This window comes from Wyeomyia smithii, chromosome 2, assembly GCF_029784165.1.
Source record: "Wyeomyia smithii strain HCP4-BCI-WySm-NY-G18 chromosome 2, ASM2978416v1, whole genome shotgun sequence".
Taxonomy (NCBI): domain Eukaryota; kingdom Metazoa; phylum Arthropoda; class Insecta; order Diptera; family Culicidae; genus Wyeomyia; species Wyeomyia smithii.
In genome coordinates this window covers 26,515,320-26,543,318 of record NC_073695.1, presented here as the reverse complement: position 1 = coordinate 26,543,318, position 27,999 = coordinate 26,515,320, and the positions used below count along the sequence as shown (strand labels likewise).

The 27,999-nt window shown below is 37.3% G+C and overlaps 1 protein-coding gene across 13 annotated transcripts in view; it reads right to left on the bottom strand.

Moving 5' to 3' along the window:
• Positions 1-27,999, bottom strand: part of LOC129722423 (gamma-aminobutyric acid receptor subunit beta) — a 187,920-nt gene that overhangs the window by 95,606 nt on the left and 64,315 nt on the right. For 10 of the 13 annotated variants that reach the window (XR_008727598.1, XM_055675858.1, XM_055675856.1 and 7 more), the window contains exon 4: positions 22,131-22,198. Coding sequence is in view for 12 of the 13 variants with exons in the window: in XM_055675858.1 (XP_055531833.1) it covers positions 22,131-22,198 (68 nt within the window). In the remaining variant the exon portion in view is untranslated. Of the gene's footprint in view, positions 1-10,582; positions 10,651-22,130; positions 22,199-27,999 lie in introns of all 13 variants that reach the window. The other 3 variants (XM_055675859.1, XM_055675867.1, XM_055675857.1) reach the window with 1 other exon arrangement.

The following is a 27,999-nucleotide window of genomic DNA, read 5'->3' as shown; positions in this document are numbered from 1 at the left end:
ATTTCAAGCTTCTTATGCTCATACACATTAGGCGCTGAAAACGCCAGAAGGTCAAAAAGACGAAAGAGAATTTTATTTCAAATTTTGTTCAGAACCTCTTGAAAACGCTTCTTAAGAACAGAAAAGAAATAAGAAAAGATTTTGATTCTAAATTAAACTCGAAATCGCTGAAAAACACTTTTAAAGGCCAGAAAGAGTGGAAAAAGTTGTCCAAAGTTAAGCACAGGAAAGCTTAAGAACGCTAACAGGATACTCGAAATCACTATAAATGTTCTATGGGTCATAAAAAGAATTTATTCAATTTATTTATTTATCAAAACAGTAAAAAAATAATGTTCCCAAAGGCCATAAATAGGGAAAAATAATTTGATTCTAAGCTATGGTGATGAAATATTGACTTTCAATTAGGCTCAGAGTCACTGAAAAACGTTTCCTAAGGCTAAAAAGGCAAAAACTATTTTTGATTTCGAATTGGATTCCCTAAAAAACACTTCGAAAGGCCAGAAAAGTCGGGAACAGTATTTAAGAAGACGTGAAGGACGGTCTTTGAGGCCAAAACGCCACTCAAATATGCTTCTTAAGGCCAGAAAAATTAAGTGAAAAATCGCTAAACACTCATCTAAAGGCCAGTAAAGGCGAAAAAAAAGTTTAATATCAAATTAGGTTCAGGATCTCTTGAAAACGCTTTTAAAGGACAGAAGAGGAAAAACAAAGTTTTTATCCTAAATTAAACTCAAGATCACTGGAGCACTTTTGAAGGCCATAAAGAGCGAAAAATGATCCGAAGTTAAGTCCAGAAAAGCTTAAAAATGCTTTAAAAATCTTACCCAGAATCGTTGAGAAGAGTTTCATGGGCCATAAAAAGAATTTATTCAATTTATTTATTCTAACATTCGAAAAAATTACGAAAATTTTGTACTTTTCGATCTTCCAGAGTACCTCCTTAAATGACCAGCAATTTTTTAAACAATAATTTGATTATAAATTAAGATCATAATGGTTCAACAGGCTTCTAAATGCCAGATAAGGTAAAAATAAAATTTATCCCGAAAATGCTTCTGAAGGTAAAAAAAGGTAAAAAATCACAAGAAGGTTGTATGCAAAGCCACGACCGCAAGGTTGAAGTAGAATACTTTTACAAGAAAGATAACCTGGCTGCTTGCGTGTCAGTCATTTTTTCTAGTAAATAAACGTTGATCGTTCATTGGCAGTATTGTAATTTCTTTTTGTCTGATATTCTGAATGAAGTTCATTGAATATTTTTAAATTTTGTGCAAATGAGAAGTTGAAGTGCTGCCGAATTGTAATATGCACATTTAATACGATATCATTAAACGGGAACGGAACAAAGGCTACGGTTATGCAGAACGCGAATGCCGGCGCGATGCGATTCGCCTTACCGTGGTGAAATGTACAGCTCTTTTTAAGGCGAAGTAGAGCTATACATTTCAACAGATTTCGTCTTGCCGAATCGCATCGCGCCGTTATTTGCGTTCTGCATGACCGTAGCCAAACACTAAGCGACGCAAACACGTAATAATAGTCAGAGTATGCATGTAGATGAAGATAATTAACTTTGGACTATAGCGCAAAACGAGAAAATATTAATTCTTCAAATAATCATTTGTGTTCTTCAAATTTCAGTTGTTCAATTTAATATCCGATGAAATGTTTGTTTATTATCTGATGAAGCTCTTATATAGGCCAAATGATGCATTCCCATTTTACTAGGTCCATAACTCTGCCGACCGTGCTTGGAAAAGCGCGGTATAACGACCAATCAGAGGTCGAATTTTGTGTTTTGACAAGGCTTAAGAGTTTTCAATAGTACAATAGTTCGAATGATAAAATTGCAATTTCATGCATTTGGTAGGAATCTTAGAAGATTTTCTAATCGATTGCTGCAAAAACGAAGGAAATCCATCGAAAACTAACCGATTTATTTGCATTTGGAATTTTTCTCACTTTTTTCAGTTTTAGATTTTCATTTCACATCCCTATGTAGCCGAACTTCCTGAGAGAAGTATTCTAATTCAAAATTAAATCTTCATTAATTCATTTGTTGACCTTATAAGGACAATTGTTCAATTTTTCATAGGATGTAGTGTTTATCTTACATCTCTTTGTTACCTTGATAGTGAGGACTAAGCCGCACGGTCAACACAATGAGAAAGGTGTTTTCACATTGAAAACCAGACACGGCTTTACTGGAGGAAGTGTTGGGAAATGCATCTACCGCTAATACCACCGCTATCATACGAAAGCGCGTCGTTTCATGTGGGGAATATCAACAACGAAAAATGACGCGCGTCTAAGCATAACCCGAACTGTTTCGCCGTGCTGCTCCCATTTTCCTTTACATCGGCCTCAGGGAAGTACCGGCTGCATCTGCATCTACCGCTGAGGCTGTCACTATACTGCTATTGGTACCAAAAGCTATTAACTCTTCAAATAAGTGTTTTATTTGTTCTCAAAAGAACAATTGTTCAATTCAAAATCGGATTTACGCAATCGCATCTCTGTAATATTACCGACAATAATATTCTTCTGAACAAAATGATACAACTTTCCCATTAGGCCTCTGCCATAATAGACACGAAAAGCGACGCGAACCGATTCGCTCAGCTGTAGGTTAATGTACAGCCATCAGAGTAGAGCTGTACATTAACCTACGGCCGAGCGAATCGGTTCGCGCCGCTTTTCGCGTCTACTATGGCAGAGGCCTTAGAGAAAGTTGCTGGCTGATGTATTCACCTCATGCAAGCCTGCTGCTAATGCTTCCCGCTACCACACTGAAACAGCATTTTAGTGAAGGGAGTGTCGTTGCATCAGCTGACCCTGCTACTATCGATGCAGATATACCCGCTGCAACAGCTACGCTATGCATAGCTATGCCACAGTTGTGGCCGCTATACGCTGGCCCAACTGCTGAGCAACTGCAACGCTATCCGTAGCCATGCCACAGTTGTGGCCGCCATTGGTATCCGCTGTACCTGCATCTGCTGGCCCTGCTGCTATCGATGATGAGATCCGCTGCAACTGCTACGCTTATCCGCAGCCATGCCACAGTTGTGGCCGCTATCCGCTATCGATGGTACCCACTGCTCGCTCCCGCTGCTGCTAAGGGAGGACTGCTGTCGTCGCTGTTCAGAACTGTTATGAGCGGCTTCGACTAAAACAGGCTCTTATATAGGGGTGAAAATAGGAATGAATTGTTTTACGTACGTGGTGGAATGATATAACTTGAAAAATATGTGTGACTTCATTCCGGCTCAGAGCGATCATTTGATAAGCTCCACCTCTTTTTTCAGTTTCTAAAGTTTTTCCTCAGTTTCGTAGCACGGATGCACAAAAATGATTTCTTGTCGAGCCGGACCGATACATTCACTCTCATTGAAGCAACAAAATAACATGTTTTGTGTCGTGTTGTGCAGCTTGGTTGAGGAAAATGTTCCCGTCCCCGTGTCGCATGTAAGCAGATTACTGCGTTCAGTAGACAGTAGATAGTGTATCCAGCGAATAAACACCGATGGTGCTCTCACACACGCAACGGTTTTAACCCGTATCTTATTGCGGTTTGTAACATCAAGCGATTTCGTTTGCACGCTGTTGCGTGTTGCATCATGTTGCAACTTGGCAGCTGGGAGATGACTAAATTCTGTTTATGCTGATTGATTGAATCGACTTCATATTAGCTCTGCATAGTCGAACTAACTGCTTTTGTGAATGCGTTCTAACAGGGCAGTTTATTATTCAATGTCGGTTATGCTGATCGCAGCCTTTGCGCTGCCCCTACAGTGGGGAGTTTACTAAATAGAGTAAAAATTAGACAACTACAACAGAATTTGATTGCATCCCACACAGAATGTCTGCTTGTGTTGATGCCAAAAAATTATTAGCCTTCAATTATTTTTTTATTTGCCTTGAAAAAAGCATGTTGCGGTTCAAAATCGGTTGCTAATTACAACCTTTGAGCTACCCTAACATTGGGGGAATTAAGATACACGGACAACATGCACTGTAGAAGCTATTTCACATTCATTAAATTAGACGGGTGCGACAAATTTGAATTGCTAGGATGTAACACAGAATGCTTGCTTGCGTTGACAAAAATTATTAACTTTCAATGACTTGTTTATTTGTCTTCAAAAAGGCATTTTGATTTCCAAAATTGGATTTCCTGATGGCAATCATCATGCTGCCCCAACACGGTGGGGAATAATGGCTGTCTGGCGACACACGCTGAGAAAAACCGCGCTGCTCCTAAACGTGGTGACCAACCACAGAGCTAGTGCTGCTGCTAAGGAAGGACGACTGCTGTTGTCGCTGTCTAGAACTATTATGAGCGGCTCCGGCTGAAACAGGCTTTTATATAGGCCAAAGAGCATGTTTTCAATTGCAAGGTATATGATCCTGTCGACCGTGCTTGGGAAGCAAGCATATAACGACCAATCAGAGGTCGAATTTTTCGTTTTGACAAGGCTTGACTATTTTCAATAGTACAATAGTGTGAATAATAAAATTACAATTATGTTATTTTGGGAAGAATCTTAGAAGATTTTCCAATCTATTGCTGCAAAAACGAAGGAAATCCATCGAATACTAACCGATTTATTAGCATTTGAAATTGGACATATTTTTCACTTTTTTCGGTTTTAGATTTTCATTTCACATCCCTATGTAGCCGAACTTCCTGAGAGAAGTATTCTACTTCAAAAAAATCTAAATTAGGCTCAGAATCGTCGAGAAACGCCTCTGAAGACTCGACAAAACAAAAAAAAAGAAATTGAATTGGAAAAGAATTTTTTTTTATTCTCGCTTATTTTCCGTCGGTCTAATTCCGCCACTGTTGTGGCCAATTACCGACGCCCAGGGAGGCGACTCCACACCCAGGTCCCTAACTCACGACCCGTTTATTAACGGACCGGCGCCAACGGCTTTACTTCCTCATGCGATGGAAGGCGTGATCCCAGAGATTTTTCGCCTCAGAAAATCTCCCGGTGTCGGCTAGGATTGAATCTAGACCAGTTGGGTTGGTTGTGAGTGGATCACGCCACCTCACAACTACGACACCTATGTCGGCGGTGGGATTCGAACCCAGGCGTCGAGCGTGATTGGCGGAGACGTTACCAACCACACTAGGCCCCCGCTATAGGAAAAGAACTTAATCTCAAATTAAACTCTGATGAAAAACGATTCTTAAAGCCAGAAAAGGCGAAAATAGATTTCAATGTTAAATCAAGATGAGAATTGTTGAGAATTGCTTTTAAGGTGTGAAAAGAATTTGATCCCAAATGGAACTCAGAATTACTTGGAAATGCTTATGAAAGCCAAAAAAGGCGTAAATTGATCTAAAGTTAAGCACAAAATTGCTATCACCATAGAAGCGCTAGCTCAGAATCGCTACAAAATCTCAAAAATTGCTGTAGAAAGACATTTTTCAATTTATTTAATTATAATTGATTTAATTTTTCTAAAGTTTTTTTTATTATATAATAATGAATAAAGCTCAGAATTGCCAAAATTCGCTTCTGGTCGCCAGGAAAAGCGAAAATAGCACGTCTATAGGCCACAAAAGAGCAGACAAATGATTCGATTCCTCACTAAGCACTGACTAACTGAATAAAAAGGCTTCTAAAGCACAGGTAGGATAAAAAAATTATCCCAAATGTAGCTCAAGAATCACCAGAAAACGTATCTGAGCCTGGTAAAACAAGAATTTGATCGCAAATTATGTCAGGGTTCATCAAATTTCTTGTATTATTTCTTTAGTCTAATTGTTGGTAATTAATTTAATATATTAGATATATAGGATAATTGAAAACTTAACAGGTACAAATAAAATTTGATACCAAAATGAGCTCAGAATCAGTCAAAATGATTTTGAAGGCCAGAAAAAAACGATTTTATCCCAAATCAAAGTCAGCACTTCTTCGAAACGCTCGAAAACACTTCTAAAGGACAGAAAATATTGCTTCAAAGTTAAGCGTAGAGTCGCTAAAATGCTTTTAAAAGTTACCTTAGACTCGTTTAAAGAGGCATTAAAAAGAATTTATTTAATGTATTTGTTTAAATTATTTTATCAAATTTTTATTTAATTAAGTTATTTTATTTTATACTCAATCAAGCTCAAAATAGCTAACACACAAAAGCAAACAAATAAATTGATCCATCATTGAGCTCATGTTGACTAAAAGATTTTTCTAGCTCAAATTTTGTTTAGCTATAATTTGAGCTAAGGTTTAAACGAATTTGATCCCAAATTCAGCTCAGAGACACCATATATTATTTTCATAATCATTTTTTTAGGAATTAATGTATTTTACTGGGTGTATTGTCATAATAATGAATATACTGTTATTATAATTGAGCTCAGAATCAAAACGAAACGCTACTAAAGGTCGAAATGGTGAAAACAGATTTTATTCCAAATTAAACTTGGATTCAGAGGCGCTAAACACGCTTCAAACGCTAACTCAAAATCGCTATCAAACTGCTTAGGCCATAATAATCAGGCTCGGAATGACTAAAAACCATTTTGAGGGCTGAAAAGTAACGTTTTCATTGAATCTTAATTTGAACGTTTTTTATTGATTCTTAATTTTATTATTATTATTTTTTGTGAATAATTTATATATAGGATATTTAAGTGCCAAAAGTGAGAAACAAAATTGATCGCAGGTCAAGCACGGAATCGATGAAAAACTCTTTTTGAAGGCCAGAAAAGGACAAAAGAGATTTCATCCCGAATTAAACTCAGAGCCAATGGCGTGTATGAAAATTGATCCTCTATTTAATTTCTATTTTAAATCGCATAAAAAAACTTTCACCTGCCTTGAAAAGAATATATTCAATAAAAAAATGAAAAAAAAGTGGAAAGTGAATTAACTCCAATAGTCTAACGCAAGCGTTTTGTTATTTCAGCCATTTTGGCCATCCAGAAGCATGGTTTCAATCTAATTTTAACTAATTTTTGGTTCAATTAATAGTACTAGTCAAATTGTTATAAAATAAAACCTATATTCATACGACGTTAAATTTGAAACATCTGCTGCGATACGTAAGTGATTTTATCGTGTTGACACGTACTTATAGTTGTGTGAAAATGTCTGATTTTGTTCCAAATAATCGTCATTTGCAATATTCATTTTCTCATTTCATTCAAAGAAAACGGCGGATGAAGCGCATCGAGAGTTAAAAATAATACGGTAATGCTGTTCTTAGTGAAATAACGGGCCGAGATTGGTTCCGTCGTCTCAAAGATGGAAATTATGATGTTGAGGAAGGACAGCCCTCAACATCAAAATTACTGTCTGGATGCTGGTCTGAATGGATTGCTTATGGGGGGGGGGGGGGGGTTTTGAGGGTTCAAAAAAAGTGATTTTTTTTTATTGCATGTTATGAAAGTATAGTAACTCAAGAATGTTGTCTGTTAATATGAAGTCAATCGGAGCAAAACTCACAAAGATATAGCTTTGGAAGTGACGTGTCTCGAACGATAACCTGAGCTGTAAACGCGTTTTTCTCAAATCGATGTTTTTTGAGTCGGTGCACTCTGCATCTCAAAATCTATTCAACCGATCGTTCTCAAATTTTTCACAGTATTTCCTTACATAATTTATGAGGTAACCCTGTTGAGATTTTTTCGTTTTTGATTTTATTTTTTTTATTATTAACAACAATAGTCATGAATTTAGGCCAAAAATTGGTATTTTCACTTTCAAGTCTTGTAAAAAGTTCAAAAATTAAAAAAAAAATGGAAAAACTCGACAGAGATACCTAGAGGGACATAAAAATTAAAGGAAAAACTTTTAATTATTTCATTTCAGATGATTCAGTGCTGAGGTATGACGTGCACGGCAAAAAGTATTTTTTCTGAGGCGCCTGCGAAGAATTGCTACCATTCGATCAATTTTCAATATTTTTCAACCAATATTTTACAGAATATAGTTCAATTACTACTCTTTAATGTACAATAATCAGAAATAAATTTACTTTCACCGTACGCCCAAAAAAAAAATCTGTAAAAACCTGTTTTTTCTGCCTTCAAAACCCTACCCCCCCTTATGAGGATCCATGTTAAACGCAGGAACAGCTTGCTTCGTTATTAAGAGCGACCTGCCAAGCAATTTTCAAGTGATTGCATACTTTGGTAATGATTCAAAAACAATGAACTTGGGTTCCTATTGATTTAAAGTCAAGGGACGAGAAGCGTCGTATTTTCACTTGTAAAAAATTACTTCAGCGATAAAAAAGTAAGTGTTTCCTATATCGCATCGCTGCAGGTAATATAATAATTTATTACACCAACCCGTAGAAAACAAAAGTCATTGAGACTGTCCGGTCATGCTTCTACTTCGTTGGCCCGGCCAAATATAGTCACTGTGAAGGTGTAATTTATTATGAGTAATTGAAACCTAACGAAACCATTACTGGGGAACGGAATCGACTTCAATGGATGCGATTAGGCCAAGCACTGCGCGGAAAACGGCCACGATACGAGCAGAGTCACGATGCAGTGATTTTACTGCATGACAACACTCGATCTCATACTGCCAAAGTCGTTAAATATTCAGAGGTGCAAAATTTTGAACCAATTTACCCCATTTGTAATTCCAAAACGATCGTAGGTTGAAGTTGAAAGTTTTTAACAGCCATACATTTTTTAGTTGATAAACTTTTTTTCTCTCAGCATTGTGACATTTTGCTATTTTACTGTTGAATTCGCTAAATTCGTTTCCCTGCTAATCGAAGTCCTTTTGACACTACATAATAACTAGCTTTTGCCACGTTTCAAGCCTCAGTACAGCTTTCCACAATCTTCACCTGATTTCCAACAGCAGCTTGCACATGACATAATTTACTTTGGGTTTTGGGATGTTGCCTGGCATGCCTGGTGAACGCTCCGCGCCTTCCTTGGATACGAGAGTGAGTTGAAGTGAACTATATCGATTGTACTAACGACAAACGTGTTTGAACGGAAAAAGAAAGTTTTCTTTCCAACAAAACAGTACCGAACAAAAAACGATGTTGTCGAACACTTTACATAGCAGCATAGGTTTGACGTGGCGCACATCTTACGGGCTAAAACTACTTGTATTATATACGGTGAGCTTTTTGCAACTGCAGCAGGGCAGGTTGAAAATATTTGCACTTTGTGTTGTTCGCTATGGGGGATTATAATACTGCTGTTGTTCGATTTTTTTGGCTGTGCATTTTTTTTGGTTTCCAGCGTCAATTCCGAAAGCGCAGAGACAAGCAGAGAACTACACAGGCTGCCGTCGAGATTAGACTTTTTGCCCGTTTCGAATGAGTCCACAGAAAGCAGGAAGAATAGTTTATGTACGGTTAGTATATCCACACAAAGCCTACTTCTATAACAAACAAATGTTCAAATTTTCATGTAATTTGCTTATGCTGGTTTCACACTTCGATTCTTCGATGGACTGAATCAAACAAACTCAAAAGAATGTAAGTCGGAACTGAACGAATAAAACGATTGAACAAACGGAATCATTACTGGATAAACTATTTATTGTTTTTTTTCTATTCCTATCTGGGTCACCGTTTGGATTGGCTGTTCTCGATTTAGAGAGAGACAGTAGTCCAAAGCGAGGTGGAAAACAACCAAAAGATTATACGATACTGCCACATTTAGATAACGAATAAATTGAAGAAAAAGAGGCAGAACCGAACTTTCGAATTAGGAAAACAGGGAAAGTAATGAAAACATTCCAATAATGTATATATGACGATATATGTATATGTAGTTGCTGTGCATGCACACAACCAGAGTATTCAGGGCTGTGAGACGCAAATTAAGGTGAGATAACAACGAAAAACGAAAAATTTGGTTATTAATGAAACGCGTTTTCATCCGATCTGATCGAAACGATGCTTGATTTCAGTCTTGCTAGCTGCGGTGTTTTGTCGAACAAGTTGAACATTTAAGGAGAGCGTTGAAGGCATAGCACTAGTTTTCGAGCTCGCAGTTCAACCTTTGCCGGTGGCTTAGCTCCGTTTCGGTCAAGTGGTTAAAAACGTCCGAGAACAACATTCAACAGTTAGGACTTGAATCAAATAAACGCATAATGGACTTTCGTCAATTCATCGATTTCAACTGAAGGTTGAATACGAACATAAACTAATATACAAAGCGTTTACACGTTCGGTTATACATAAGTCAAATACAGTATGAAAATAGCATATCGCATTATGCAGTTATTTTCCGAGTACCATACACACTTGACATAAACAACAGACAGAGAGGGTACTATGTTAAGAGTTGAGTGGGTTTCACCATTTGCGCATGAACTTCTGCTTCCTCGTGCGGAACAACTTGCAGCGGCGGCGTTCGGTTTTTTGTATTTTCTGTTTGCCCCGAATCGCAACTGCCGGGAACTCGACGGAGGAGGTTTTCGTTAAACCGGGAAGCAGTACAAGTCCACTCGCAAAGCGAAACCCGCAACCCACAGCTGCCCATGCTGGTAGGCATAGTCATTAGAAAATTGATTTTTTTTTGCTTATGGGAGCTACATTCGACTGTGGATTAGTAACTAGTAATTTGAAGGCTGTTAAGTACCATTAGAACTTCCGACACCGAACTGATACTCAGCACATACATTGTAACACCAACTTCCACCGGGGGACCTGGAATCAGAGTGTGCAATTCGATATGAATAGTGGTTCGTTTACTTTGCTCAGTCGGTTGTTTTTCATTTTCGTGTTAGATTTTGATTTGTTCTAAATCGTAGATTTGGGTTGAATAAGCGGAAAGGATATCTGTCTTTTGGTCTTGTCGGTCGTCAATAACGCGACAATTGTTGTTTGTGTGTTTTTTATTCTTCTTCTTTAAAAGCACAGTTGCTGATCATGTTGATATTGAGTATTATTTTACCGATGGAAATAAAAAGTGGAAAATGATTGTTATGTAAGATACTAGGTTCTCTTGATGTTTTCCCTTCTATGAAAACCAAATCAATTAGTTTGTTAATTTCTGCTAATTTTTGTTAGTGGATAGTAAAGCTTAAGCCTACGGGAGAACTTCAAACGGCGCTCTGCTGTGTTATGCAATTCTTGCTTAAGATTTATTGGAACCTTAGATTAATCGGTAAATTGCCTTTTTGAAACCTGTATAAAACTCGTGATCAAAAGAAATAAACGAAACATTCCAAACCAGCTGTCCAAGTTGCAACACCCTACTGATTGAACATCTTTAAGTGAAAATAAGCTGAAAAATAGCTAGATTCTTACAAGTACAATTATCGAAGGATAACAGAAAAAAAATCGATTATTTGTACAAGCGTTTATTGTGTCCCCATCGCCTGCTTTGACTCAATTACAATCATTAAACTTTATATCACAGAATTATAATAGAATTAGGAAATCAACCAAAGTGCGTATGGACAGGATAGATGAAAGTACAAAAACTCAAAACAGTTTTGAGAAAAAAAATTGTACAAAAACCTGAACCTGAAAAACCTCAGGTGACAAAACTCAAAAAACTATCCAGGATAAAGTTGGTGAAAACGGAAGACTAACTTCACACACGTTCGATAAAATCAAAACAAACTGAAGACGTGAAAGAAGCAAAGAGTTTAAGGAAGACCTATACAGATTCGTTTACATAGACTCACATTGCGCACTGGTGGTACATTTGCTATACCGCTAACTCTCCGCTTTGGCACTGCTTGTTAGGCAAAGTTGGAAAAACCTATGAGGGTAAAACAGATAAATAGAGCGAACGCTAGAGGATCGTCCCGGGTTATAGTTGTGCTTCTGGCACTGAGGGATGAAGCTGATGATGCAGTTGATCTGATGATTTGAACAATCCAAAAATATTTTACCTAATTTGTTTTTTTTTCAATAGACTTCTGTTTGAATTTTATAGTCCAAGACCTATGAGATTGCTTCTCAAGATCAACGGAAGTTTGTTAAATTTCGTATCTAAGAGTCCTTGAACAGATCCTTGAGGCTGTAAGTATTTGGAATCGTGGACCAATGGAGGTAAAAATTTAGGAAGTCCTCTCCGAAATATGCGATATTATTGGTCACTGGTGTTAGTTTTATCATATGAGCATATGATACATTTTAAGAAACATTGGATGAGTATCTTTCGTCCTACCAACCTTGGAATTTGACTAGACTTTATTTTTGTTTATTCTCGCTTATTTTCCGTCGGTCTAGTTCCGCTACTGTTGTGGCCAATCACCGACGCCCAGGGAGGCGACTTCACACCCAGGACCCTAACTCACGACCCGTTTATTAACGGACCGGCGCCAACGGCTTTACTTCCTCATGCGATGGAAGGCGTGATCCCAGAGATTTTTCGCCTCAGAAAATCTCCCGGTGTCGGCTAGGATTGAATCTAGACCAGTTGGGTTGGTTGTGAGTGGATCACGCCACCTCACAACCATTGACACCTATGTCGGCGGTGGGATTCGAACCCAGGCGTCGAGCGTGGTTGGCGGAGACGTTACCAACCACACTAGGCCTCCGCTCTATGTATTCATTACTTAATTAGGATTCGAAAATTTTCAGTGCATCCTCTTAGTTGGATTTTGGATCTGCGGATCTTCTCGACCAATAATTTGATGAGAAAATCCGACTGATCTTTAAGCAAGTTGACCTTCGTTTCTTTTGACCTTCGAATGTTTTGATCAGGCATATTTTCAAAACAGTGGATTATGAGAAGTTATCTTTGGTTATAGGAGAACAAACATCTATGATATGCTATTATTTTTTTTCTTTAAGTATGTGGACCACCGTTTTTTTTCGTTTGCAAGACTTTACGCCTTGGCATCATAAACGTTCGGTTTTCATGATCCAGAGCCTTGGAGAATACTTTTAGTCTCAATTTTTCAAAGACTTAAGCTGACTTAGGAAACGTCATAAAACTTTCGATGTTTTATAACATTTGTTATTTATTGGATCTGTTGACTTGTTGTTGATCTGTTTGTTTTTTTGCGAGCCATTGCCTTTGCCTATCAATTGATTTGAAATCTTTTGTACAATAAAGGTTTGGAGTTCATAACTCGACTATTTTAAAGCGTATCATAAGAGCAGCGTAAGTTTGAATCTGTTTAAATTCATTTGGCATTATTTTTTTTTTCATTCTCCCAATTTCATGTACTCCAAAGTAGATTTCAGAGACAACTTTTATCGCTTTGAGGCACCCCTAAATCATGTTCGATTGAGCTGATCATGTTCGATTTTACGGCTGAGAAACAAAATGTACATGGTCGGTTTTTGAAATTGACCATTTTCGCTGCCACCCCAATGAACATATAAATTTTATGAGCCAATTTCATGAAACTTGTGTCCTAAAAGTCTCTCGTCTTACTTTTCTTGGAATTTTAATCGACCTTGAGATCTTTGTCAAGTTTTTGTTCATCTTCTCATATCCTTTTTTTTAGTTAGGGAATTAGAATTACGTGGTCCATTGATGTGAACTTTTGTAATATATCCTAGTCAATTGCTATACGTGTCCCCTGGCAAAATACAATGACCACTATTGTTGAGTGATCAGGTACCTGCACCGACACGCTCCCATATCCTTTCAATGGATTTCGGATCTGTTGAACTTCTCGACTAATGATTTGATGAAAAATTCTTTCTGATGGGCGGGTACGAGAATTTGTGGACCTCTTATTCCTCTAAATAAATCTGTGGAGTTAGTTTTTTGGACAATGGATTATCGAAAATAGTTCAAAGATAATTCAGAAGAGAACGAAAATTCAAGCTCAGCAATGATTTGAATCTTTGAGCTTTTGGGCCTCTGTTTTTTTTTACGATTTGCACGGGTTTGAACCTTTGAGTAATATTGGTTAGAAGTTTATAATCCGCAAACTCTGAGAGAGCATGTCAGAATACTTTAAAAAAAATTCTGAATTTGCGAATTTGTCAAAAATTTAGGATCAAGGGTAATGCATGTTACGGAATTTATTCACGCGGTTGTTAGGTGGATCTCCAGATCTGTGATCTTAAACCGGCGGATCTTGAGATGATTGGTTATATAAATAAGTGTCTGAAGATTTATTGAAATGACTTTGAATCCATGTATCTAGGGATCTGTGGATTCATGAATCTGTGATCTGCGGATTTGTTGATCTACGGATTTATGGAACTATGGGTTTGTGGATCTTTGGATCCGCGGATTTACGATCTGTGGATCTGAGGATTTGTGGATCTAAGTATCTGTGGATCTAAGGATCTGTGGATTCAAGAATCTGTGGATCTATGAATCTGTGAATTTACGGATCCTTGAATCTATGGATCAGTGGATCAGCGGATCTGTTGATATACGGATCTGTGGATCTATGAATCTGTGGATACGTAATCCGTGGATTAATCGATCTGTGAATCTATGAATCTGTAAATCTACGGATCAGTGGATCTATGGATCAGTGGATCTATGAACCTGTGAAAATTCGGATCTGTGGATCTATGGATTTAAGATCTGGGAATCGCTCCATATTAGAATGTGTATGGAAATCATTTTTTGATCCACGGGTTTTATTCTCTGTTTTTTTTTTGCATTTTTGTTATTCATCAATTATATTTTTTGTTTTGTTGATGTTCGAAGGATCTTAATTTGTGGACCTACGCATTTTTGATTCCACAATTCTGTGGATTCCTACAGATCGCTCAGATTTTTCACGTAGTTCTGCATTATTTTTTGTAATTTATGAATTATATTATTCTATTTGCTGATATTGGATTCAAGCTTTTTTTTTTTATTCTCGCTTATTTTCCGTCGGTCTAGTTCCGCCACTGTTGTGGCCAATCACCGACGCCCAGGGAGGCGACTCCACACCCAGGACCCTAACTGGATTCAAGCTTTATCGCTTTTAGTTTTGGCTTAGTTTGAATTTAATTTTTTGGTTTCTTCCAACAAATCATCTAAATCTTCGAAATCGTTACAATTTTAGAACTTCGAGAACTTCAATTTCCTGAAGAGTTTATATTTTGAATCCTCGGTTTGCGAATTTGTGAAAAAATACAGATCTTTGAAAAACCGGAACTTGGATGTAAAATCTTGGATCTGGTAGTTTATGAAGCTGTTGATATCAAAAAGTCACAAAATGTACAACTCTTTTGAGTTTCGAGCCTTACGTTCTCATAGAATTTTCAGGTTTGCAATCTTATTGATCAGTGAAATCCTAGTTTTTTTCTTGTGAATCTGTGGGCCTTAGTCTTGAAGTAGATACAATTAGTTCTCTCAATTGGTCTCAAAGTTGTCGTAGATGCGAGTCTTGATTCGAGAGGGACTGCAACTGTTCTGTTCACCAAATAGTTGGCAATAAAGTTTGTGAAAATTAATCAGAAGGACGAGCTCCGAATCGGAATGTTGTTCTGCATTGTTTTTTAAATAAAATCCCTTTCAACGGATTTTCGGATTCAAAGATTCTTTGAACTGTAAAATTTTTGAATGATTTATTTCTTCTGGTTCCTTAGATCTAATAATCTCAGGATTTCGTGACCTTCTGAGTTATCAATCCATGAAATATGGACATGGATTCTCACCAAAACGGTTGAAGTTTGGATCTTTGTATAAATGTGTTTTCTTTTAATTCGAGAATTAATAAATTTGAAGATTGTGGCGCTGTGATTCTTAAAAAATCCAAAATTAGGTTTTTAGTTTTGTCCTTCTAGGATCTGCGGATTTGCAAATTTATGTATCCGTAGTCCTGTATATGTGCAGGTCATTGAATTGAACCAACTCCACCTTTAAGTAATACAAAGTTGAAAATTTGAAAATCCTTCAACTATTCTTTAATCCTTGATTCTCAACTGTATTATAATGTTTAGGGACCTTCGGATCAGATTTTTGAAAAGCCGGATCTGAGATGAGAAATTTGTGCATTTGTTGATTCATGGAGTGCAATATATGTGGAATCGTTGATAACGGATCGACGATGTTGAGCTCAGCTGAGTTGTTGACATGAGGATTGAAAAATTTGCAGCTTCTTAGCGCTGCGAATCTTACATTGCAAAATTTTCAGGCTTACACTCTTATTGATTATTGGAATTATATTTTTTTTTTAGTTTATGGTGAATCTGTGTGTTATAGTATCGATATAGATACAATACTTGCCATTGGATTTTCGGATTCAAAGATTCTTTGAACTGTGAAAGTTTCGAATGAATTTCTTGTGATTCCCTATATCTTAAAATCCTAGCATTTGAGGATATTTTGAGTTATCAATCTATGAAACATGAACATGTTTCCTCATCGAAACGGTTGTAGTTTGGATCTTTGTTGAATTTTTTTTTTGAATTCGATGGATTCGGAGATTGTGGAATCGCATTCATGAAAATTTTAATTCATCTACATCTATTTATCAGCTGATCAGCACCACAAAGAAAAACAACAACAAGAAGATTTTTTTCAACTTCCCGGAAAATCTAGACACAATAAACCGTTGGATTGGTGTTGGTCCGTCGGAAACAGTTATAAAGCTTCTAATAACTTTTGAATGTTTATTTCCGACTCAATCTTTATATCTGAAAAACCCTGGATATGAGGACCTGCTTAATTATTGGGCTATGTAATATAAGTTCATTAAGCAGACAGTATGTGCAGTAGGGAAAGCGAAAAATAAGCGAACTGGAAATATTATACAGATTTGGAAAAATATACCGCATCCCGACGGGACTTGAAATATAATTCGAATGATTTTGTGAGTCTATGAATCTGTCGACTTGAATCTGTAGATCCAGACTTCCCGTGCACGTGCTTTTTTTTCAAGCGACGAGAGAAATCTTTCTCTCGCTCGTAGAATTTTCATGCATGTGCGACGAGACGAGACACGTCACATGCAATTTGCAGGTTGCTCTTTCGCTTCTCTTTCGGTTCGGATTGCGATGCGCAAGGCGATGTTTCATCGCACTACGAACTGAGCGAGACGCCCGTACTGTACATACTTGATACAGCTCGTGCGCTACAGCTCGTGAGACTTTCTCGTGTACACAGACTTCCTGTACACGCGCTGAAACGACGAGAGGTTTCTTTGCTTTTTTTTCTTCGGTAAGAGACTGCGGCGGACCACACGTTGTCTTATCGCTTTACGAACTGAGCGAGACGCCCGTACTGTACCTTAGTGAAACTGTATATTAGAGAAATGACAAAGCACTCACCGTTGAGGAAACTGTCAACATCAAAACGGGCGAGCTGTATAATTTTGCATTGCCGTTATCCGTTTTGAAGTTGACAGTTGCCTTAACGGTGAGTGTCTCTGCGTCTCTCTGGTGTATAGACTGCCTACCGTACCTACATACGATATATGTCGTCAGACCCTTCTGAAGGTGTATTAATCGGAAGAATTCACAAAACTATATTACTACGATCAGATTATCACGAACCTTCAGAACCTGATTTGCAATATCTATACACTAAGGTCGCTTTTACGCGGTTTTTTTACGTGGATTCCGGAATTTACGCGGTATTTTTTTTTTCTTGCGGTTCCCCTTCACTCGGATTGCAGAATTTACGCGGTTTTTTTACACGGATTCCGGAATTTACGCGGTTTTTTACGCGGCATGTATCCCCCGCATAAAAAGCGACTTTAGTGTACTCAATTCGAAAATTCTATCCAACATCAACATGTACTAGAAAATATAAACCATTTCAATGGTTTTACTATTTTTAACTCCCGAAAAACTTATGTTGTAATTTCAAACCACATTTTTTATCCTTAGAACTACAAAACAGAGTTCTATCATAATATAGTCAATGACATCTAAACCGACGAAAGGAACACTTCTGTTAACCAACGTAACACTCTGCATCCGGTGCATTTTCGTACCGTTAGCATAATAAGTATAGTAACAAAACGTTCTTAATTCATGTTAACAAAAGTCGGATGAATTAATCATAGAATTTTGAATTGATAAATAAATGAACTAGGTTATATCATTGATAATTCTAACGGTGTTTTGATGCATGCTGCTATAACACCGTAAATGAAAAAAACATAAAATCCCCTGCCTGTTTCCTTCTGCGCAAAATCGATTTCCTTCTCGCACCATTAGCGCAAAGCAACATGCGAGGCAAGCTCGCGAGACGAGCTCACGAGAATTTGCACGCAAGCTGTCTCAAGTACGCGACGCCCATGCACCGCACTCGTTAAGTTAAGAGACGAGATATCTTCGTGTACGTCACAATAAAAATTCCCATGCGACGAGACATGGCTCGTACGAATGGTAAGTTTTCTCGCTCGCACGCTGCACACAGCACAAAGCGACTGAATGAGAAACGAGACTTGTAGCGCAAAGCACACTATCTCTTCTTTGTGCGAGCGAGATTTCAGGAAGTCTGTGTAGATCTCTAGTTGAATGATTAGATGATTCGCGATCCTATGGATCCATCCTTATGTAAATCTTCCGGACGGTTCTGTTACTGTAGTCTGAATTCGGATGTGAAACTTTTGATCTGTAAGGTTACGGAGTATAGAATTTACGGATTATTGATTCCCATAGTTATACAACCATTAAGCGTTGCACATTTTTACATAGTGAAATTTTCATTCTTTTGAAACTCATTATTTGTTTCGATAATTTTTTGGATCTTCTGGGTGATGCGTTTACAATTCCTGACAATGGATTTTCAAATCTTTCCGGTAAACAATTTTTCGATCTTTACGAGAAATCTAGAAACGGAGGATTTTCGAGTAAACTATCTTTCAGAAATAGTTTAATAAATTTTAATAATTTATGATGCTTAGACTTTTAATTTATGATATTTCAGGATCTTTTGAATTATTCGTCTACGGCCTCTGGCAGTTTTGACTTTTGTACCAAATGAATCCAAGGATTGAAATTTGAAATCAAAGTTTTTTTTTATTCTCGCTTATTTTCCGTCGGTCTATTTCCGCCACTGGCCAATCACCGACGCCCAGGGAGGCGACTCCACACCCAGGACCCTAGCTCACGACCCGTTTACTAACGGAACGGCGCCAACGGCTTTACTTCCTCATGCGATGGAAGGCGTGATCCCAGAGATTTTTCGCCTCAGAAAATCTCCCGGTGTCGGCTAGGATTGAATCTAGACCAGTTGGGTTGGTTGTAAGTGGATCACGCCACCTCACAACCATCGACACCTATGTCGGCGGTGGGATTCGAACCCAGGCGTCGATCGTGGTTGGCGGAGATGTTACCAAACACACTAGGCTCCCGCTCATGTTAAAATCAAAGTTGTGAATTATCATTCTTCAACTTAATAATTATTTTGTTCGGAGGTGTATTGTATTGAATTTCAGTATTGTATTGTATTACAGTAATTCAGAATGAAAAATCAGACAATTTTTGATTTATGGAATGTCCCATTTGTGGTCTTTGGTTGAGTAATTCAACACTCGGACATATCAAGTTTCAAATCTGCTATATTTGGATTTTTTTTTGCTCCAATGGAACTGACTGAAATATAAGGTAACAGCCGTATATAAATATTTTTTAACCCATAAAAAGTCTTGCCGAAATCTAATGTGATTTTCCTTATGAGAGACCTACTTTTTATCTAAAAAAAATCTGACAAAAGTAAAATTACTTGTCAAAGCTGTTTAGTTGAAGTGATTTGGAGCAGTTTGCTAATTGTTTATGCTTTGTTGAACTCAACAATAAAATTTAAAGTCATCTATTAGGCTTCTAGTGAAATGCAATGAATGGTAATTTTCAATTTAATTTCTGACAGAAACCCATCAGCATTGAACAAATCGAAATTTCTCTGTTTGGAGCAACCAAACTCAGCTGCGAAATAAGAGTTAAGCACTGAAAGCTGACTTCACCTGCGGCGATGTGGGAAAACTCTAGCTCTAAACGCGCTCACTAGGAAACACTACCACCTAGAGTAATTTATTTCCATTATTATTATCATCGCCTGTTTGCGGTGAAGAACGTTTTCCATGGGGGACCGTAGGAAGGGAGAGAGACAGCGGCATTGCCGCTGTTGTGGTTCCGTGTAGAAGTGTATAGTCGGCAGTAGCACAATTTCGCAAATGACAGTTTGACACGTTTCAGGCCACAAAATAGAACGCTAAAACTGTCTTCTGCTGCTATTAACACTTCGCTTCTTTTGCCCGGATGCAGTTGCTACTGTTACTGCACACAGCTTTTTTCCCTTTCCCCAGAGCTGTCTGCCTGTGTGAGTGTGTGTGGGGATTTATAGTGCGCCTCTAGAGCAGCAGTGAGCGTCGCAAATGTACATCATACCAGCAGTGTGATCATCATCATAAACATCATCACCATCAGCATTAGCACAGGTGACAACCCAGGAGAGTCCATCTGTAGTGCCGCTAGCCAATACCGTCAGAAAGTTGATTCGATTTGAAACTATTCGGATTTGTCTGCCGTCGTGTCCTACCTGACGAGAAGACGATAAAGTTTTATGAAGATGACAACGACGGTGACGATGGTCGCATTTGTAACCGGACGGGTTGCTGTTTGGCCTGGGATGGACCGATCGCCGTCACCGTCAATGATAGTTAGGAAAAGTTGAGTTTTCTTGGAGATAGTTTTCAGCTGGGCTAACCCACGCCCATCGGTCAGTCGTTGGTTGGTTTGGTTTCAGACTGAGCAGCTGGTGTGTGTTTCGTGGCATATTTCACGTTTCATTTTCAATCATATCATTTCATTTCCGAAACTCCCTGTTCGGTGTCCTTTCCTGCGCGGTCTACCCCAACCACCCGCCCAGGTGTAGAGGGAAATGGGTGTGCAGGTGGAAGCAAAGCTTTCGCCACTCAAAGAGAGAGAAGCGCGTCGGGAAGCAGTGAGAATGTTGCACACGGGGTGTTTTCTGCCACCCTCTTCACCCCGTGCTTGTTGTCACTGCGAAAGGAGCGCTATCCGTTGCACCTTTTAAGTCATCACCCTACCGGAGGCACGGAGGAGCACAGCTGAAGAAACGGCGGAAATAGAAGAGGGGTGGTAACATGCAGGGGTTTGCGGGTTGTGTCCAGTGTAGTGTGAAAAGAGGGGTGAGCGGGTGTTGTGTACACTTCTTTTTGTTATCATTGCCCTTTCCGGTTATTGGAAACGTGGGAGCGTGTCTATCGCTCGGCTTTCACCTAAAGGGAAACCTATAGAGGATTGGATAGAGATATTTGTTTTCCTTACGTTTTGATTTCTGGTTTGTCTTCAAAGAGTGTTGCCATGCTGCCTGGATTATAGCGGGATTAATATTACTTACGATTACGATTCAGCATTCAGCTATTTGGCAGCAAGGCAGCAATTGCGACATGTTAAATGCTACTTGCGAGATAGTTTGTAGAAGTGTGAGGTAAAATCTAACATTCATTACTCGGTGCCCATTCTAGCGGAGTTAGGAACATTGGAACCTAAATCGTATGTTGTTAGGTAAAGCAAATTAAGGGAGGGCGAAATAGTTATGTGTTGATAATGTGTGTGTCAGTGTGTAAGCAAATACGGGTGGGAGAAATCACTCTAAAAGTTTTAATGGCAGCAGGAGTTGGGATTTTGTTGAAGGACATATGACAGATGTCAAGGGATGATAGTTTTTTTATTCTATTTTAGTGGACAGCGATACAGGGTGATATGGAAATGAAATGTGCTCATTTAGTCGTTTAGTTTTACTCTAGCTCTGGGTATTATATGAAGACGTTTTGGAAGTTTACGGAGTATTAGATTTGTTTGGTTGAAACGTACACACACACGCACGAAAAAAATTAACTCGTTGGAGGATGGCTATTTTGTGAGGTCTGGAACAAAATGTTCCCTTCAACTAAACATCCAATACGTGGGGTGGCTGCTAGTAACAACATACTCATTTTTCAACTATTTATTCGTGGCAATGATGCAAATGATACAGAAAACAAAACTTTTACTAATATTCCAGTTCTTGGGTTGATTTCAGTACTAGAGTTCGCGCGGCTTAAATTCATTTTGTCCTCGTTTGGTTGTGTAAAATTACAATTGTTAGCACTAGTTTTCGTATATTGTTGTAATCAATCTTGAAAAATAAAAAAAAACACCATGACAAACTAAAGTAAGCTTACTAAGAACCTATTGTAGTAAAATTAATGAAGCGTAATATTTGGTTTAATGGAAAACAAACGAAAAAATATGTAGTTATTAATAGTAGGTAGAAAACAGGTACGTAGTCATAATAGTTGTACCATTTTAACTTCAGACAGCGAACTGATAGACAGCACATACATGGTGACTCCCACTTCTACCGGCGGTCCTGAAACACGGATAACGTGGCAAAACATACGCGTCATATTAAAGTTGTTGGCAGGCATTGAGTAGAAAGTATCATTAAATGTGTAGAGAAGAGGATGAAACGTTACATTACAGACTATTGGTTTGCACTATAAACTATTCCACTCTGTTGAAGTTCTCTCTTTAGATTTGGCTGCGTTTGTTTCTGTTCATTGTTAGATAAGAAAGTATACTTAATGCTATAACGCTTTTGCTACCTCAGTGCACTGTTTTCACCGAATCCCTATCTGTCGACCTTCGGTTTGGCTGTTCACTTGTTTTTTATTCTTATTCATAAAGTCTTTGGTTTTAAAGACACACATTAACACTGAGAAGCGAAGTTTTATCTGAAATATACGAATTTTTTTTTCAAAAAATAAGTTTACTGATCAACCACTTGGTAATCTTTTTCCACACACCAAACTTAATTGATTTATGTTTTTTTCACATTTGACTGTTATCATTTTCGTATTGTTAGATTATCCCTTCATTTTTCAATTGGCGTATACAAAACAAAAGTTTGACAAAAAACTGTGAACCAATGGTTATGAAATGATAAGTAGGGTAGAACTACCTTGAATGGACCATCTCCTTCAGTGGACCACCCTAACGATAAACTGTTTATTCTCTTAATATAAATTGGAATTTAGGTTAAATTAATCTATAGTGGATCTCTTTCCTATAGTAGACCACTTGTCTGATTGTCTGATCAATTTTTGGGGAAGATCGAGGGATTTTTAGAAATTTTCCATCGGGAAAAATTTTACCCAGCATATCTGCATCAGAATCACGAGAAACATTCCTAAATTCCGATTTATGTTAAGAGTAATTGAGTTGATCCAACGAGCGGTCCACTTATAGATAAATTTCGCTAGGTGTTCAGCCTTTGAAGAGTAGGGTAAATTCACCTATAGTAGACTCCTTTTTTTTTATTAATCTATAGTGGACCACCCGTCAGCTTACCTCCATTTATCTTAACTTAAATCGAGATTTATAAATGTTTGTGACGCAGATTGGCTGGGTAAGAGGTTTTCCGATGGAGGTTATCTGAAAATCCCTCGAGATTTCGCAAAAATTCAGTTATTCTGGCGGGTGGTCAACTATAGAAAAGGGGTATACTATAGGTTAATATATCCTGATCGTTATTTTCGAGCAACGCACAGTTTTTAATTATAAAACTCCTAGGTTGTAAATTAGTCATTAGTCATTAACCTACAGTGGACCCCTTCTTTGTATTGGACCACTCATCTGGTTAATTCAATTTCTCGTAACATAAATTTACCTACAGTGGACCAGTTTCCCATAGTGGACCAGTCATCAGATGAACTCAATTGCTGTTAATATAAATCGAAATTTATAAATGTTTCTCGTGGGTTTGAAGCAGATTGACTGGATAAGATATTTTCCAATGTAAATTTTTTTGAAATCCCTCGAGCTTTTGCATAAATTAAGTTAATCTGGCGCGTGGTCCACTATAGGAAAGGGGTTCACTATTGGGTAACTAACCCTAGTTCGAAAGATATGTATTAAAGTCATGTGTCATTTCTAGCTCAGAATACTAAAATGTTAGGTACCACTTTCAAAAAAGGCTTTATATTAAAGTGAGACTTTCATTTGAATTGTTATAAATTTGTACGAATCTTGAAGTCAGATCAGAATGGATGTCTTAGGGGTCATCCACAAATTACGTAAGGGTTTAGGGGGAGAGGGGGGGTATCCAAATTTCTTACGAATGTTTACGAAGGGGGAGAGGGGGATTCAATAGAATCTTACGTAAGATTGAAAAATTTAAAAAAAAAACTGAAAAAAAAGTTTACAAAACTAAAAAAAAAATAAAATTAGTTGAATTATTTATCCCTGCGATCTTAACAGTTGAACCTTGGGAAAGCAGTGAATTCGCTGTCGCTGGGTGTAGCGTGCTTTACTTCATTTTTACTTAATTTTGAATTTCGTTTACTTCAACATAGTATTAACTGTATTAACTTGTTTTGTTTTATCCTCTACGAATATGCTTTGTGTAAAAAAAATGTTTTACCTTCGAAAATATTATTTTTCCCTAATACGACAATCTTACGTAAGATTCGTGGGGGGGGAGGGGTAATGCAAAATCTTACTAAGCCTTAATATGGGGGGAGGGGGGGTCGAAAATTTCGAAAAATGTCCTTACATAATTAATGGATGACGCCTTAGGAAAAGTTTTAGAAAATTGGATGTATTTGAAACACGACGCAAAATCACGTTAAAGTATTATGGATGGATTTTAGGATTTAATAAAAACTCTTTTTTTAACCAAATGGAAGGTAATTGGCGTGACTTTGCCGGTGAAATTACGAATCGTAGATTTAATTTATGTATAATTGAAAACAAACATATAAAAACCTGTTTTTCTTTAGTTTTTATGGTCATTAGAAAACCTAATTTTTTAAAATTTTTTTATGGAAAATTGAAAATTTTTCACATCACATAGGGTAAACGCTCCTATATTCATCTCAGTACTTATATTCATCTCATCACGCCTTTTAGATCAATTTATCGTCAAATTTTACCATATTTTTAACGTTACACTTTCAATCACTTGACTAAATCGAGAAGCAAATAGATTTACTTTCAAAATTTGTATAAATGTGATGGTAAAATGGACAAATGAGAGAAATAAGATGAATATAGGTGCAGCTAGCTTTGAGATGAATATTGGAGCGATTACCCTATATGGATTAAATATCATATTACGTTTTGTTTTGAAATAAATTAGTTTTAATAAAATGAAGTTTTGAAATATATGAAAATTGAAATTAGTCATTCCTGATGTTTTTGTATGAGGAAATTTCAAGATTCTCTAAACTTTGAGATTCTTATGATTTGGGGGCAAAGACAAAATTGTGTGAAGAAATAAAGTTTAAGAACAAAAAAAAAATGAAGTATTTTTGTTTTATGTTGTTTTTGATGTGACATATAAAAATAAAATACCTGAATACCTGAAAGTATAAAAAACAGACTTTTATCAAGTTTTTACTATAAGAAGTAAAAGTAACTGCTTAACATGACTAATTAAAAATTGTGAGACGCAAAATGTTCTGTTTTGGGTAAAATTTTTTAATTTTAAAGAAGCTTCGAAAAGCAAAGAAAGGTTTAAATTTTTTTGGTCAATACTTCCAGAAAAAAGGGAGTTTGAGGATTTCCTGGATAATGAAGACAAAATTTGGTGACGCGAAATGATTTATTGATAAGATGAATATTCTTTTTTTGTTTTTTTTTGTTATTGGCATGAGATACAAAAACTTCAGTTATATGTGCCTTTTGCAAAAGCTGATAAAAATATATAAAAAAATAAAGTAAAAACGGTAATCTTTTTATTTTTAATATTTACGGGTTAAAATTATAAGATAAATAAAAACATGGAAAAATATCGTAAATTACACTGGTCAACACATGTTTCGCCCTGGAGCTCAAACTGGAAAAATATCAGGTATAATAACTTGTTAACCTTTTTTGTGAATTTTAATGCCCTTAGAAACCTCGGAAGTTCGTCAAAAGGCCGTAGAGCAATTGCTCGGAGTTCTCGGGTTCGTCGCTTCTTTGCTTGCCTTCGAAAAAAATTCATTCAAGTCTCTTAAGACTTTACACAATCCCGAGCTTAAGGGTCAACACAATCCCGAGGTTAAGGGTAACAACATTCACTGGAACGGTTACGAAGCTATAAACTTTTATTTACTTTCATATTGAGCTCTAGACAGGCCTCGGAAAAGTACTGCGGTGCAACACTATACTGACGACTGGGTTCTCTTTTAACTATAACAGCAACATGAACTAGTTATTCATGAGAGCTCACATACAGCTAAAGTTTAGGCAACTGAGCTGTCTTTTGTTGCACACGACAGCTCATAATTGCGCATGTAATTTGTTCGTTCGGACATGATAGCCTTGTTTGTTCATATTGAGGATGACCTGTTGGTTTGGCCAGCAATGTTGACAGCCTGCTGATCGGCTGCAGCTATCATCGATGATATTGGACTCACACTTTTTCGTTTCTCTTTTTTCTTAGGCCGTGATTCATATTCATTTGAGGTTTGTGCCGAAAGATGTCGCACTGTGAAGGCTGTCATTAGCGACAGCTTGCAAGAACTAACAGGGAAAATACTAGCCCGTTTGGCAACGTATGTGTTCGCTGTCGTCAGTGGCTGTCGGGCTGTGTACCGAAAGTTTGGGGAACACAGAGAGCTGCTTAATACAATGAGAGCCGAGTTAGTTTAAAAATTGCTGTCATGAAGGACAGTACTTTTTAGAAGGCTGGCTGTAGGTAAAACCTGCATTGTCAAATGGTCGACAAAAGTAAAACAAAAATTGAGCTCAAACTGGAAAATATGAAAGAGTCAAGTCGGAGGTGCGTAAAATCAGTCTAGCGAAGTTTTCCTATAAATAAACGTGGAAGCGACGAACCCGGTAAGTAATTACTTTGCAACCAAAATTCACAGGAATGGTTAAAAGCTAGAATCTTTAAAAAATTTCTAGTTTGAGCTCTAAGGCCTTTTTTCGCTTTTGCCGACCAGTGTTATTGTTTATGGTGCTTAAGCCGAGGTTTCTAACATTCACCAGACTCAAAATTAAACTCTAAGGTGGGAACATCTCACAACGAAAAATAAAAAAGAAAACAAATTGGATTGTTTTTTTCATATAATAACTTGATTTGCAGAGTTGTCTCTTGAAAATAAAAATTCTTTTTTTTCTACATTTTGGTATGGCATGAAAAAATTCACGTGAAAAAACTTTAAAAAAAAAAAATTGGTCGTCTTTTATCTTACATCTCTCACCTGTTGTTGATGTTTTGCAATCATTTCAGGTGCGCAACTAAGTTGTTGAAATTTGGCAATTTGCCGTGATTGGTTCCGTCACTTTAAAGACGATAATTTCGATGTTGACGATTATTTGCGTGAAGGAAAGCCAACCTTCGAAGACACTGAATTGGAAGAATTGTTTCATGAGAATTCATGACAAACGCAGGAACAGTTTGCTTTGGTATTAGGAGTTACTCACTAAGCCATTTTCAAGCATTTGCATGCTTTGGTAATGATTCAGAATCAAGGAATTTGGGGTCCTTATGGTTTGAGTCGTTTTCCGTCGTTAACAACTGCTCCCGTGGCAAAAAAGGAAGGAGTTTCTTCATCGCACCGATGATAAAAAATGGATTTAGAGCACCCCAAAGAAGAAAGTTATGGAGACTGTTCGGTCACGCTTCTACGACGTCGCACAGTGGGGCGACTCCATACAAAGGCTGGCCAAGCAAAAAAAGTGTCGATAAATGCGACAAAAACTTGGTATTTCCATAATTTTGAGGCGCATCTTTGATCCCAAGTAGTGCCACCGGGCGTCCTCCATTGAAAAAAAAAACGTAATATATGGACGACCCCTCGAATTAAACAAATTTTGCCTTAATATATATTTTTTTGAATAAACTAAAACAACATAAGTAATACAAACTAATTACAAATTGAAAAAGTCATCATCATCATCATCATCTTTCGCTGTGATAGCTCAAATCTTGTGTTGAATAGTTTCCAGAAGATTTGAAATTCATTATTCTTATCAGCAGGAAAAATTTCTTTCGCTGCAATTTTCATTTCTTCTAGTGATTTTCGATGTTTCACTGTTTCATATATATGTTATCTTCCTTATCCGGTTTCTATGGTTGAAAGAGGACATTTAAATACATGTATAACACCATGAATTGACAACTTACTAGACATTGAATTAGGTGGTGCCGCTGAAGTTGAAGGCTCCATAATAAAA